We start from the raw sequence: 15,902 nt of genomic DNA, 5'->3' as shown, positions 1-15,902 counted from the left end.
ATGGAGATGTGTTATGTAAATCCTATTTGGGAGTCTTAACTGGTCAGGTACTGTTCTACAAATATTCACGTCCAAGGTAACATTTTAATCCTCAACTTATACTGTAAAAAGCACTTATGCCACAATTCTTATCTCCATTACTTTCAGGGCTGATCTCAGAAATTATTCATAACCGTCACAGAAAACACACTAAATCAAAGAGTGCCACAAGGGGCAGTTGTGTCTTGGCTGTAGAGAATGTGATGACAATGTAAAAAGACGAGGGGTTTCATACCTATCAGGGACTTGATGCTCTCTAGGACGACGTGGCTAGTGATGTTGCCTGAGAGGTCTTGGCCCAGCTCAGTGATCAGCTTGGCATAGCCTTCATTCTCTTCCCTTAGCAAGTTGAACTTCTGCTGCTTGTAACTAAGGGGACAGAGTTGAAAATAATATATAGGAGGCCACACACTACACAACCATGAGACAATTTTAGGCCCATATTTGAATGTGAATGAAATGATTATTTATTGTGTCTCTAGTGTATTACAGAGTAATATAACCATATACGGCCAGAATGACCATGTATTGCAAAAAAGTAGTCTCTAATCAACAGCCTGAGAGAATATTAACAACTAAAGTAATGCAATTATCTACATTCTGTGCTGACATGAATTCCATTTGGCATTCATGGCAAAGCTTTCATCCTATAGTGTAAATAGTCACATATTAAACACTACAGCCACAGGCTGTGAGGTGGATAAAACAGGGATGGAGATGCAACCTTGGGTTAACAGCCTCTCCAGCACAGTCAGCTGAGTAACAGATGTGCCCTGACCTATCCTGGGGATAACAGCAGCTAACCCAGGTTCTGAAGGGTGACTATGTGGGTTTTAACCTTTAACACTGTTTTTAATTTGGCTACTTGGACAGACCAATTTACTACGCTGTTGACCTTTTGACATTGAACATTACCAGATTTGTGCTTTTTACATATGAAAGTAAGTCACTGCTCCACTTACAATAGCTTGGTCTTGATTTTCACGATTTTCTGGTTGAACTGATGGGCTTGCTTTATGAGTCCTAGGGACTCCAGGGTCTCTGGGTCCAGTCTCTCCTTCAGGATGGCATCTGGCACAAATAACTGAAAGAGGGGGCGCGAGGAAAACAAACAAGTGTCATACAAAGACTGGTAAATATATCTTATATGGTTATGAATGATAGCAAATTTAAAGCGGCAATCAGCAGTTGAAACAAAAACAAAGTGTTCTCCCTCAGTTTTGGTAAAAAGCTGAGTGATGGGGCTGGAGAAACAGAACTACTCTTAAATTCAGAAACAGAGCGACGGATGCAAGTACTGACCATACATGATATCAAAATGTGAGTAAGACCTTTAAACATGTCAACATTCACAAGGCGGCGGGGCCAGATGGATTATCAGGACGTGTACTCACGAGCATGCGCTAATCAAATAGCAAGTGTCTTCACTGGCAACCTCTCCCTGACCGAATCTGTAATACCTACGTTTCCAGCAGACCACTATAGTTATTGTGCCCAAGAAAGCCAAGGTAACCTGCCTAAATGACTACCACCCTATAGCACTCATGACTGTAGCCATGAAGTGCTTTGAAAGGTTGGTCATGGCTCAACACTATCCTCCCAGAAAACCTAGACTACAATTCGCATACCACCCCAACAGATCCACAAATTACGCAATCTCTATTGCACTCCACACTGCCCTTTCCCACCTGGACAAAACAGAATGCTGTTTGTTGACCAGAGCTCAGCATTCGTGCCTTCAAAACTCATCACTAATCTAAGGACCCTGGGACTAAACACCTCCCTCTGCAACTGGATCCTTGACTTCCTGACGGGCTGCCCCCAGGTGGTAAGGGTAGGTAACAGCACATCTGCAACGCTGACACTCAATGCAGGGGCCTATCAGGGGTGCGTGTTTAGACCCTTCCTGTACGCCCTGTTCACTCCCTGTCCACGCACCATCAATAAGTTTGCTGACGACACGACGGTGGTAGGCCTGATCACTGACAACGAGACAACTTATAGGGAGGTCAGAGACCTGGCAGTGTGGTGCCAGGACAACAACCTCTCCATCAATGTGAGCAAGACAAATAAGCTGATAGTGGACTAGAGGAAAAGGTGCGCCGAGCATGCCCCAATTCACATCAATGGGGCTGTAGTGGAGCGGATAGAAAGCTTCAAGTTCCTTGGTGTCCACATCACTAACAAACTATCATGGTTCAAACACACAAAAGAGTCATAGAGAGAGCACAACAACGCCTATTCCCCCTCAGGAGACTGAAAAGATTTGGGTCCTCAGATCCTCAAAAGGTTATACAGCTGCAACACACCATAATTTGCAAATCAATTCTTTAAAAATCCTACAATGTGATTTTCTGGATTTTTTCCCCCATTTTGTCTGTCATAGTTGAAGTGTACCTACGATGAAAATGACAGGCCTCTCTCATCTTTTTAAGTGGGAGAACTTGCACAATTGGTGGTTGAGTAAATACTTTTTTGCCCCACTGTATTTTGGATTCTGATGGGATACGACAGTTGAACAAAGTTAATGAGGCATATATATAAGAATCCATTTCTACATACAGTATCATTCATACAATTTTTTTTATAGATGTAGCAACTGCTGATTGCACCTTTAACATTTGTGAAGAGAATCAAACATTACTATAATATTCTAAATTCAGAGCCAATTAAAAAAAGTTTGTTCTTATTTAAGCTTGAAACAAATACTGTGTGTTCTGTGTGCCTTACAATGGGAAATACAACAGACAAAGGTTGAGTTTTGTTTGAACAATACTACCACCTAGTGAAAGTTTGACATAATTTCACGATAACATATTTTTGCACCTGCAGTAAAAACTTGAAATATACCTACCAGACATGCTCCCACTAGCTGGGTGTAATGGTCGCGTTTGTTTTTTTCCTCCAAAGAACTGGTCTCTATGTCTGTCAAAAATGAATTATTAAAACATAATATCATGATAACATTACAGTAATTCGCCAACTGATTAAAAAAAAAAAACATTTAGGCATACAAATTGCAAATGACTGTCACAATATGCCCAAACTGGAGTTATACCCACCCAGTATACTGAAAACATCTGCTAAAATGGATGGCATGTCATCGCGCAGTTCCTGGAAATAAACAAGAAATCAGAAGCATTCAAGACATATATTATTAAAAAAGGTAAATTCTCAATGACTTTTGTTTTAGCTTTCTTTACAAGCAAAGCACAAGGTTCAGTCTGAGATTAATGAATTGGCTGGTGAGCAAAAGGGAACACTGTTTTCTTCTAGCACAGGTGCAAGTGTACCTTGTCTGCAGTAGTGGAAAAAGTCCCCAAACATCATACTTGAGTAAAAGATACCTTAATAGAAAATGCCTCAAGTGAAAGGAAAGTCACCCAGTAAAATACTACTCAAGTAGAAGTAAAGTATTTGCTTTTAAATTTACTTAAGTATCAAAAGTAATTGTAATTGATAAAATATACTAAGATATCAAAAGTCAAATTAAAAGTATACATCTTTTCAAATTCCTTATATTAAACAGGATCAGACGGAACCATTTCATAAATGTTTTATTTAATTACGGAGAGCCAGGGGCACACTCCAACATCATTTACAAATGAACCATGTGTTTAGTGAGTTAGCCAGATCAAAGGCAGTAGGTATGACCAAGGATGTTCTCTTGATTCAGTGCATTCGGAAAGTATTCAGACGCCTTGACTTTTTCCACATGTTGTTACATTACAGCTTTATTCTAAAATTTATTGAATTAATTATTTTCCTCATCGATCTACACACACCACATAACGACAAAGTGAAACAGGTTTTTAGAAAACTTTGCACATTTAAAAAATAATAACAGAAATACCTTATTTACATAAGTATTCAGAACCTTTGCTATGAGACTCGAAATTGAGATCAGGTGCATCCTGTTTCCATGGATGATTCTTGAGATTTCTACAACTTGATTGGAGTCCACCTGTGGTAAATTCAATTGATTGGACATGATTTGGAAAGGCTCAAACCTGGCTATATAAGGTCCCACAGTTGACAGTGCATGTCAGAGCAAAAACCAAGCCTTGAGGTCGAAGGGATTGTCCGTAGAGCTCCGAGACAGGATTGTGTCGAGGCATAGATCTGCAGCATTGAAGGTCCCCAAGGACAGTGGCTTCCATCATTCTTAAAAGGAAGACGTTTGGAACCACCAAGACGCTTCCTAAAGTTGGCCGCCCAGCCAAACTGGGCAATCAGGGGAGAAGGGCCTTGGTCAGGGAGGTGACCAACAATCCAATGCTCACGGAGATGGGAGAACCTTCCAAAAGGACAACGATCTCTGCAGCACTCAAATAATCAGGCCTTTATGGTAGAGTGGCCAGACTGAAGCCACATGATAGCCAAAAGGCACCTAAAAACTCTGACCATGAAAAACAAAATTCTCTGGTCTGAATGCCTAGCGTCACCTCTGGAGGAAACCTGGCACCATCCCTACGGTGAAGAATGGTGTGGAGCATCATGCTGTGGGGGTGTTTTTCAGCGGCAGGGACTGAGAGACTAGTCAGGATCGAGGCAAAGATGAACGGAGCAAAGTACAGAGAGATCCTTGATGAAAACCTGTTCCATAGGGCTCAGGACCTGGGGCGAAAGTCCATCTACAAAATTGCTTCCAACACTCTACTCAGCAAACTGGATGCAGTTTATCACAGTGCCATCCGTTTTGTCACTAAAGCACCTTACCACCCACCACTGCGACCTGTATGCTCTAGTCGGCTGGCCCTCGCTACATATTCGTCGCCAGACCCACTGGCTCCAGGTCATCTACAAGTCCATGCTAGGTAAAGCTCCACCTTATCTCAGTTACCTGGTCACGATGGCAACACCCATCCGTAGCACGCGCTCCAGCAGGTGTATCTCACTGATCATCCCTAAAGCAAACACCTAATTTGGCCGCCTTTCGTTCCAGTTCTCTGCTGCCTGTGACTGGAACGAATTGCAAAAATCGCTGAAGTTGGAGACTTTTATTTCACTCACCAACTTCAAACATCTGCTATCTGAGCAGCTAACCGATCGCTGCAGCTGTACATAGTCTATCGGTAAATAGCCCACCCATTTTACCTACCTCATCCCCATACTGTTTTTATTTATTTACTTTTCTCCTCTTTTGCACACCAATATCTCTACCTGTACATGACCATCTGATCATTTATCACGCCAGTGTTAATCTGCAAATGTTTTATTATTCGCCTACTTCCTCATGCCTTTTGCACACAATGTATATAGACTCCCCTTTTTTTTCTACTGTGTTATTGACTTGTTAATTGTTTACTCCATGTGTAACTCTGTGTTGTCTGTTCACACTGCTATGCTTTATCTTGGCCAGGTCGCAGTTGCAAATGAGAACTTGTTCTCAACTAGCCTACCTGGTTAAATAAAGGTGAAATAAAAATAAATTTAAAAAATGCTGCTTCGATGGTGGCTGTTGTCGTTGTGTTGCTTGTTCGAGCCCAGGGAGGAGCGAGGAGAGGGACGGAAGCTATACTGTTACACTGGCAATACTAAAGTGCCTATAAGAACATCTAATAGTCAAAGGTTAATGAAATACAAATGGTATAGAGGGAAATAATCCTATAACTCCTATAATAACTACAACCTAAAACTTCTTAACTGGGAATATTGAAGACTCGTGTTAAAAGGAACCACCAGCTTTCATATGTTCTTACATAGCACATATTGCACTTTTACTTTCTTCTCCAACACTTAGTTTTTGCATTATTTAAACCAAATTGAAACATTTTCATTATTTACTTGAGGCTAAATTGATTTTATTGATGTATTATATTAAGTTAAAATAAGTGTTCATTCAGTATTGTTGTAATTGTCATTATTACAAATTAATTAATAAATATCGGCCGACTAATCAGTATCGGCCTTGTTGGTCCTCCAATAATCGGTTGAAAAATCATAAATCGGTCGACCTCTAATTGAGATGGGTGGTGTGTGTTTTTTGGTGTTTGGGAAAGTGTGGCGTTAAGTGAGTGAGAAAGGAAATGGTTGCATATCCCAGAACCAATGTATGTCTGTGAGCAGGTGTTGTGAGAGAGCTTTCGATTTTGTGCAGGTGAGGGATATATATTTTATAATTAATTATACATCTTATTTATTTATGGTCAAATATTGATGGAACGGTCCACAACCCTATACACCCACCTGAACCTTGATGACCTTGTACCTCGCTGGTGTGGATTCCGGGTGGGGTGCCCCCACCCAGGCAGTGGCAGTGCTGGCAACACTAGCTGCAGTAACCCATGGGCAGGGGGTCACTCGGACATTCAGAGAGGGGGCATATTATTGTGGCCACGGTGGCACAAAATCAAAGGTCTGACTGCACAGAGATGCTTGAGAATATGGTCACAACGGGGGACCATGTTGTGGGTGTTTCAGGGGAACGGGGTGTATCTGACCTCCATCACCTAGGACGTAACAATGGTTAATCAAATCAACTCATTTTTGCCTACTTTTTGCTCAGTTTTGCCTGCTTTCTCAAACAGCTGCAACTCTATATGCATTCGTAAATCACTACCTTTCTTGAGTTAGGCTCTGGGATGGTGCAACTGTTGAGAATCTGAGACTGTTTGGTTGTGTGTGCCACAACTGTTGCGAGGGAGTAAAAGATGTTAGGGACAATATATGATGAATCACAATAATTGCTTGCCAAAATGTAATTTTGGTAATGGTGAGACTGGTGGGAGGTAAAAATCCTTTGCATAAACCACCTATATTACTACAAATATGAATAGCTAATTATTGAAAATAACAGGATTTTTTTTAAATACATATATTTTTTAATGGCTCTATATAAAATACAAATCGAGGTCAGGGCGATGGAAGTGCGTTTGATCTGCTTCTGTTCTGTGGGTGGCACTGTGTGCTTGTTTCGAAGGATGGGTTCCAGTCTCTCCGGGGCCCTGGGATCCGGTGGGATCGGGGGTGGTCTGCCGGGCATTGGGATGACAACCCAACTCGGGATGATGAGTGGTTTTAGTGGGTGGAATAATGGGGACCAATTGGAGATTTACTTAGTAGCAACGCAAATATCATGGTACAGCTATATAGACACTCAATCATCATGTTACTTTTTAATGGTACGTTTACAAACATATATCATGATAAATAGAATTGAAACTTGTGTCTCATTATGGTAATTGGTGAAATAAGTATAGCCAGTTATAATTGTAAAGGCTTAGCAGATAATAAGAAAGGACGATTTGACCTGGCTAAAAGAGACATTTACAGGAAACTCATTCAACAATTTTAGATAAAGTTTTGTGGGAAAAGGACTGGGGGGAGGGGGGGGAATATATTTCTCCCATGGGTAAAGAAATTCAAAAGTGGTGATGATATTAATTAACAGTCATTTTGATCCGATTGTGCAAATTGTCTAAACAGATCCTCAAGGTAGATGGATGATTTTAAATATGTTATTAGAACATAAACAGATAAGGCTTATTAACCTATACCATCTGAATAATGATCCAAGCTTCTTTGAAAATATATAATAATTTATCAACTATACCAAGCAACACTAAATCAAATAAAAATGTATTTGTCACATGCGCTAAATACAATAGGTGTAGACCTTACAGTGAAATGCTTTACTTACGAGACCCTAACCAACAATGCAGTTTTAAAAAATAGGGATAAGAATAAAGGGATAAAAGTAACAAGTAACTAAAAAGCAGCAGTAAAATAACGAGACACTATATACAGGGGGGTACCGATACAGAGTCAATGTGCGGGGGCACTGATTCGTTGAGGTAGTATGTACACTAGACTTTATTATGGTGGGAGATTTTAATATGGTTGTAAATACCTCCATGGCCCCTAAAGGAAATTACATTACAAACTATCCCCGTCACGCACTTAAGGAATTCATGAATGTCATGGATATATTGGAATTAGTGGATATACAGAGGCTGAAATAACCTGACCTAGTGAGATATACATGGCAGGGGCTTAACTTGTTATGGCTGGGGGCAGTATTGAGTAGCTTGGATGAATAAGGTGCCCAGAGTAAACTGTCTGCTACTCAGGCCCAGTTGCTAATATATACATATTATCAGTAGATTTGGATAGAAAACACTCGGAAGTTTCTAAAACTGTTTGAATGATGTCTGTGAGTATAACAGAACTCATATGGCAGGCAAAAACCTGAGAAAAAATCCAACCAGGATGTGGGAAATCTGAGGTTGGTCGTTTTTCAACTCATTCCCTATTGAAGATACAGTGGGATATTGGTAATGTTGCACTTCCTAAGGCTTCCACTAGATGTCAACAGTCTTTAGAACCTTGTTTGATCATTCTACTTTAAGTGGGGCCGAATGAGAGGGGAATGAGTCAGAGGTCTGCCAGAATGCCTTGCGCTCGTGACGCTCGTTCACGTGAGAGCGAGCTCTGTTCCATCGCAATTCTACAGTTGGAACATTATTGAAGATTTATGTGAAAAACATCCTAAAGATTGATTATATACATCGTTTGACATGTTTCTACGGAATTGAATGGAACTCATTGACTTTGTCTGCTCTTAGTGATCGCGCGTCATGAATTTGGATTACTGGGCTAAATGCGCAAACATAAAGCAGTTATTTGGACATAAATGGACATTATCGAACAAAACAAACATTTATTGTGGAACTGGGATTCCTGGGAGTGCATTCTGATGAAGATCATCAAAGGTAAGTGAATATTTATAATGCTATTTCTGACTTCTGTTGACTACACAACATGGCGGATATTCCTCTGTCTGTTTTGGGTTCTGAGTGCCGTTCTCAGATTATGCTTTTTCCGTAAAGTTTTTTTGAAATCTGACACAGTGGTTGCATTAAGGAGAAGTTTATCTTTAATTCTGTGAATAACACTTGTATCTTGTATCAATGTTTATTATGAGTATTTCTGCAAAATCACCGGATGTTTTGGACATTACTGCACGTAAGGTGCCAATGTAAACTGAGATTTTTGGATATAAATATGCACATTATCGAACAAAACATACATGTATTGTGTAACATGATGTCCTATGAGTGTCATCTGATGAAGATTATCAAACGTTAGTGATTCATTTTATCTATATTTCTGCTTTTTGTGACACATCTTTGGCTGGAAAAATGGCTGTGTGTTTTTTCGACTTGGCTATGACCTAACATAATCATATGTGGTGCTGTCGTTGTAAAGCATTTTTGAAATTGGACACGATGGGTAGATTAACAAGATGTTAATCTTTCATTTGCTGTATTGGACTTGTTAATGTGTGAAATGTACATATTTCTAAAAATTATTTTGGAATTTCTCGCGCTGCCTTTTCAGCGGAATGTTGTCGAGGGGTTCCACTAGAAAGGTTAAAGTTATGTATAGTAACCCTAGGTGTAAAATAGTAAATAACGGCTACATCTAAGAAAGTTTTAAACTGTCAAGATGAGTAAAACAAGGTTGTCCACTATTGGCATATCTATTTGTTATTGCCATTGAAATGTTAGCTGTTAAAATTTGATCCAACAATAATATTAAGGGATTAGAAATCCATGGCTTAAAAACAAAAGGTGTCATTGTACGCTGATGATTCATGTTATTTTAAAACCACAATCAGAATCAATCCACAGCCTCAGAGGATCTAGATACTTTTTCTAACCTCTCTGGATTAAAACCAAATTATGATACATTTTACGTACTGGATCACAAAAAAATGCTACTTTTACAATACCGTGTAGTTCACCAATAGAATGGTCTGACGGGGATGTGGTCGGTATACATATCCCGAAAGAAATACATTTTTATAGAAAGTTAGCAAAAATAGATCTTGCTACTGTGGAAAGGAAAATACTTGTCTATTTGTGGAAAAATCTCCCTGATTAACTCTTTAGTCATATCACAGTTGACCTATTTGCTTATGGTTTTGTCTACACGTAGTGACCTGCTTTTTAAATTATATGATCAAACAATCGTCAATTTAATTTGGAATGGCAAGCCAGACAAAATTAAAAGGGCCTATTTATAACATATATGTCCTCTCACTAAAGGCATCAGTCAAACAAAAGTTATACTTCAATGCGAAATGGTTCTCTCGTAAATTAGTACGAATGTCTCACCCCATGTTCAAGAATGGCCATTTCCCCTTTATTCAGATTACAACTGCTCACTTTCGTTTATTTGAAAAGAAATAATCTCCAAAATATCGTTATTTTTTAAACAAGCATTAGATTGTTGGATACAATTTCAGTTTAATCTACCTGAAAAGACAGAACAAATTATACAACAAATATTTTGGTTAAACTCCAATATACTAATGGATAAAAAAACAAAACACATATGCATATATAATTTTTTTTTAAAGGGTAAAAATCTTTGTAAATGATTTCATAAATAGGACTGGTGGAGTTGTCACACATGCAGCTAACACAGACATATGGAAATGTCTGCTCTACCCAAAATTACAACCAACTAATTCCAGCATTACCACAAAAATGGAAGAGAAAAGTAGAAGGGGAGAAAAGCAAGGAACTTGTCTGTTGGCCCTGCATTATAGTCCAAAAATGGTTAAAGAAAATTGTGATAAATGAAACTGGTATATATTTTTGTTTAAGGACCAAGAAATGGACAGTTGTGCCATATAAATTGCTAAATAGTTTGATGTACCAATTCCATGGCACATGGTTTATGAATTGACACACAAAACGACGCAAGATTCAAAACGTTGCATTTTTCTATTTTAATTATACAAAATTCTTGCAACATATAGAATGTTATATATATAGGGGATACAACCTTCCCAGCTCTGCAGATTTTGCTGCAAGGAGGCAGAGTCATTAGATCATTTATTTTGGAATTGTCCATATGTAGCTCGTTTTTGGTCACAGGTCCAAGAATGGCAACATTTACCTAGAACTAACGCTGCAGATAGCAATGCTGGGTTATTTGAAAAGTCATAGTCAATCAATCAATAATATAATTACTATTTTAGCAAAAATGTTTCTTTAATTTACAATCTGTAGAAGCTATGAGATTAGAAAGGTTCAGTACTTTTGTGAAGCATCACAGCACAGTTGAAAAATATATGGCAAATAGAAATCCAAAATGGATGGTGTTCAGAGATAGATGGGAGGGGTTGAACGGAGCTGAAGGGTGTGACTAATAACAATAAGATAAAAGGTAACAAAGGTTCAGACATTTTGTGAAATAGCTACAAATAGATATCAAACTGGATCGACATCAGAAATAGAGGAAGGCCAGGACTAAAAACAAAAAATACAACTATTGTAAAATCGACTGTGTCTGTAAAATGTGTATAGTATGTATAAACTAAAGGTAGAAGCCTAAGTGTTATTGCTTATTAGTTTACTCCAATTGGGGGAAAGGTTGTAGGGTTTGCGGGGAATAATAAAAGGTATATTTAAAAAAAATGCAAGCATGCATGTACAGTTGAAGTCAGAAGTTTACATACACCTTAGCTAAATACGTTTAAACTCAGTTTTTCATAATTCCTGATATTTAATCCTATAAAAATCAGTTAGGATCACCACATCATTTTAAGAATGTGAAATGTCAGAATAATAGTAGAGGGAATTATTTCTTTCAGCTTTTATTTCTTTCATCACATTCCCAGTGGATCAGAAGTGCCTTTAAATTGTTTAACTTGGGTCAAACGTTTTGGGTAGCCTTCCACAAGCTTGGGTGAATTTTGGCCCATTCCTCCTGACAGAGCTGATGAAACTGAGTCAGGTTTGTAGGCCTCCTTGTTCGCACACGCTTTTTAAAAAGTTCTGCCCACACATTTTCTATGGGATTGAGGTCAGGGCTTTGCGATGGCCACTCCAATACCTTGACTGTTGTTGTTCTTAAGCCATTTTACAAGTATGCTTGAGGTCATTGTCCATTTGGAAGACCCATTTGCAACCAAGCTTTAACTTCCTGACTGAGGTCTTGAGATGTTGCTTCAATATATCCACATAATTTTCCATCCTCACAATGCCATCTATTTTGTGAAGTGAATCAGTCCCTCCCTCAGCAAAGCACTCCCACAACATGATGCTGCCACCCCCGTGCTCCATGGTTGGGATGGTGTTCTTTTGCTTGCAAGCCTCCCCCTTTTTCCTCCAAACACAACGATGGTCATTATGGCCAAACAGTTCTATTTTTGTTTCATCAGATCAGAGAACATTTCTCCAAAAAGTACGATCTTTGTTCCCATGTGCAGTTACAAACCGTAGTCCGGCTTTTTTATGGCGGTTTTGGAGCAGTGGCTTCTTCCTTGCTGAGCAGCCTTTCAGGTTATGTCGATATAGGACTCGTTTTACTGTGGATATAGATACTTTTGTACCCGTTTCCTCCAGCATCTTCACAAGGTCCTTTGCTGTTGTTCTGGGATAGACTTTCACTTTTTCTCTAGGAGACAGAACGCGTCTCCTTTCTGAGCAGTATGACGGCTGCGTGGTCCCATGGTGTTTATACTTACGTACTTGCGTACTATTGTTTGTACAGGTGTTTGGAAAGTCCCAAGGATGAACCAGACTTGTGGAGGTCTACGATTTTTTTTCTGGGGTATTGGCTGATTTCTTTTCATTTCCCCATGATGTCAAGCAAAGAGGCACTGAGATTGAAGGTAGGCCTTGAAATACATCCACAGGTACACCTCCAATTGACTCAAATGATGTCAATTTGCCTATCAGAAGCTTCTAAAGCCATGACACCATTTTCTGGAATTTTCCAAGCTGTTTAAAGGCACAGTCAACTTATTCTATGTAAACTTCTGACCCACTGGAATTGTGATACAGTGAAATATAAGTGAAATAATCTGTCTGTATTGTTGGGAAAATTACTTGTGTCATGCACAAAGTAGATGTCCTATCGGACTTGGCAAAACTAGTTTGTGAACAAAACATTTGTGGAGTGGTTGAAAATTTTTGTTTTAATGACTCCAACCTTAGTGCATGTAAACTTACAACTTCAACTGTACACACACACACATACCCCAAAAATATATGGGGGATTGGAAATGATGCAGACAATTACATTGATGAAAGCAACAATCTACTAATGCTGATCCACCCCATAATTAAAAAAAAATGGTATAATTAAAATTTAGAACAAGGCTGTAACTTAACATTTTGAAAGTCAAGTGGTATGATTACTTTCCGAAGGCACTGTATATCTACAAAAACAAGACAGATGCTGATTCTGTATAGTGCATCTTTACTAACCAGAAAATAAGAACTACATACACATCACTCCAGATACTGTGCGAGTCAATGTTTTCACTAAAAGGACTATTGTATAGGCCACAAAATCCTCAAAACGCATGGCAGGTTTTCTGGGATGACAGACATTGCAGACAATGAGAGGACTTCAACAAGGCCATACATACCATCATGTCACTGAGGACGCTAGCAGCGAGTTCCAGCTTGAAGTTCCCTTGTACGACATGCCAGCAGAGTTCATACAAAGCAGCCTGTATATCTAAAGAATGAAGGGATGAGGCAAACGGGAAGAGAATTATTCCCAATACAATGTGTCAGTATTAGACCTACTCACAAACAGTCAACCGAAGAGATTTTGAGATATAAGCTTGCTATGATGCTATAAGAACATTAGATGACACCTGACATAGCGAGAACCCATCATTGAATGAATAGTACATCTTAATTTCATGTATCAATTGTACTCAATTGTATCAAAACTAACATGCATACTGTTCTTTCAAATAGCACAAAGCGGTACATACCTTTTATTATGCTGTCATGATTGGGCTTGTCTGCAAGATTCTTACATAGTTGTACACTGAACAGAGAAGGGGAAAAGGTGACTTTATATTAGCTAGTTTATTTTCAGTGAATAGTTATCTAAATTATCATAGCTGGTACAGTTAGTAGTAGTGTACAGTAGTATATACATAATGTGTACAGTGTGTTGCAGACAGCCTAATGTCAGCCTCTAATAATAACACTGCATATAATACTGTAACTAACAGACGTTATTGTTTTATGAGGACGCCATTCTGAGTATTTTTTCACATGGCAATTTAAAACATTGTCAAAACTGGAATGTCCAGTTACTAGAGAACTTGAAGACTAAATACTGACCAATGCCAACTGGTGTGCCCTTGAGCAAGGCACTTAACCCTAACTGCTCCTGTAAGTCAATTATTGCCAATTATTAAATCAATCGAAATCGCCCCCATACTAGCTAACTCAGTCGACGACATGTTTTCAATTCAGTACCGTTAGCTATCTAGCTAGTTAGGGATTACCATAAGAATTACCATGATGATAGAAAATGTGTAGACAAAGTGATAACTGCCTGGGAACCATGTATTACCTAAAATATCAGTAGCTTGCTCGTTAATCCATACAGGTGGTGGCTATTCTAAACAAAGTGGCTAACGAGCTAGCTTGCTAATGTTTTCGTGTAGCAAGAATCAGAATGTGGTGCCAGCATAATCAGCTTGCTGGGTGTGCGCCGCTAGCTAGTTAGCTTATTATGTGATCACCAACTGCACGTTGTGTGATGCAGTAGCTAGCTCACTGTTCATGAAGTTATCTTACCAACTAGCTAGTTAGCTACATTGGGTAACTACTAGCTAACGTTATAATGTACAGGGTCAACTACCAGGCTAACCTGCATCATTAGCTGCTTAGCTAACGTTAACTAGCTAGCCTACTGGCTTTCACAGCAATAAGCTACTGTAGCTAGTTGCTTCGGGGGACTAGCGGCGGACTCGAAAGTTAGCTAACTAATTAGTTCGTATCGAATGACCCAGGCCAACTGTGTTAAATTAATTGTTATATCAATCCCATATGGAATCTGTCGAATTCTGCACCAAACTATAATTTCTAACACAATTATTGAACCCCATCAACGGTATCTTGCTATTGTGAAATGGCCTCACTGTTTGAAGTAGGGTTAGCTAGTTAGCATGCTAGGTTTGCTAATTCACATTGCGAGATTGCCCAGGTCTCGTACGAGGATAACGATGGGAACTGGTTGCATGGCTCAACAACCCTTATGAAAAATGAAACAAGACATTCGTCTTCACAATTTAACAATATAGTACAACTTACAACTCATGTTTTCCAGATTTTTCCCAGTTTTTGATCCAATCAGCAGGCAGGATAAGTGTCGCCATCTTCCCCAAAATACCACACATAGCCCGGATGTCTAGCTGAATGCCGGGTCAAAGAATGCAAACCAGTGCATCGTGGGACGCCGAATACATTTCAGGTCTTCCAGTCAAATTTAACCACAAATAACTGTTGGAAGCCTAAGATGACCATGCTACAATAAAAAATATATATAATATGACGTATACTAGTGTAAGGATAACAAATTATGCTGTACAGCTCCACTGGGTTGTAGGCTTTCTTGAGCTTCTCTATCACTTCAGAGCATATGACATGTGTTGAATACATGTGATGATTATGGGATGCTGGGAGCTTCTCAATTGCAGAGTATCAACAGTATTGATGCAAATTCGGGGCAGTGAAGGTCAAATCCAGTTGTTAACGTATCACATTGCCTATCATGTCTCCATGGAGGATGTGTGTATGTGCATACATAGAAGTCTCACAACACCTCAAATATTACCCATATCCCCATTATTGTAACATTGGCTTCCTTACTCTTTAAAAATACCCACATTTATCCTTTAGTGATCTCCATGATCACCATCCCAGTGCTGACACCAGTGTAGCAACCCCTGAGGCAGGTGATTCAAACCAGGGTCACACAACCAGTGACGACTATTCTGCACTCGTCCCGTAGTAATTTAAGTGTAAGAGAGAAATAGTTATGTTGTCTTTTTGTAGGCACTAACTCCGCCACGGTTCTTTGGACAAAGC

At 39.2% G+C, this 15,902-nt stretch overlaps 1 protein-coding gene across 9 annotated transcripts in view; it reads right to left on the bottom strand.

Moving 5' to 3' along the window:
• Window positions 1-15,469, bottom strand: part of LOC109875649 (THO complex subunit 2-like) — a 60,309-nt gene extending 44,840 nt beyond the window's left edge. For 8 of the 9 annotated variants that reach the window (XR_004205921.1, XM_031807493.1, XM_031807494.1 and 5 more), the window contains exons 1-7: window positions 15,126-15,252; window positions 13,790-13,845; window positions 13,433-13,524; window positions 3,102-3,153; window positions 2,894-2,964; window positions 1,002-1,123; window positions 275-408 (exon numbers count right to left, since the gene is read on the bottom strand). Coding sequence is in view for 8 of the 9 variants with exons in the window: in XM_031807493.1 (XP_031663353.1) it covers window positions 275-408; window positions 1,002-1,123; window positions 2,894-2,964; window positions 3,102-3,153; window positions 13,433-13,524; window positions 13,790-13,845; window positions 15,126-15,211 (613 nt within the window). In the remaining variant the exon portion in view is untranslated. Of the gene's footprint in view, window positions 1-274; window positions 409-1,001; window positions 1,124-2,893; window positions 2,965-3,101; window positions 3,154-13,432; window positions 13,525-13,789; window positions 13,846-15,125 lie in introns of all 9 variants that reach the window. The other variant, XM_031807501.1, reaches the window with a different exon arrangement.
• Window positions 15,470-15,902: the final 433 nt, after the last annotated feature.

This window comes from Oncorhynchus kisutch, linkage group LG28 (genome assembly GCF_002021735.2).
Source record: "Oncorhynchus kisutch isolate 150728-3 linkage group LG28, Okis_V2, whole genome shotgun sequence".
NCBI classification, from domain to species: Eukaryota; Metazoa; Chordata; class Actinopteri; order Salmoniformes; family Salmonidae; genus Oncorhynchus; species Oncorhynchus kisutch.
The sequence above is the reverse complement of the archived record's forward strand: the minus strand, read 5'-3'. Positions and strand labels throughout refer to the sequence as shown.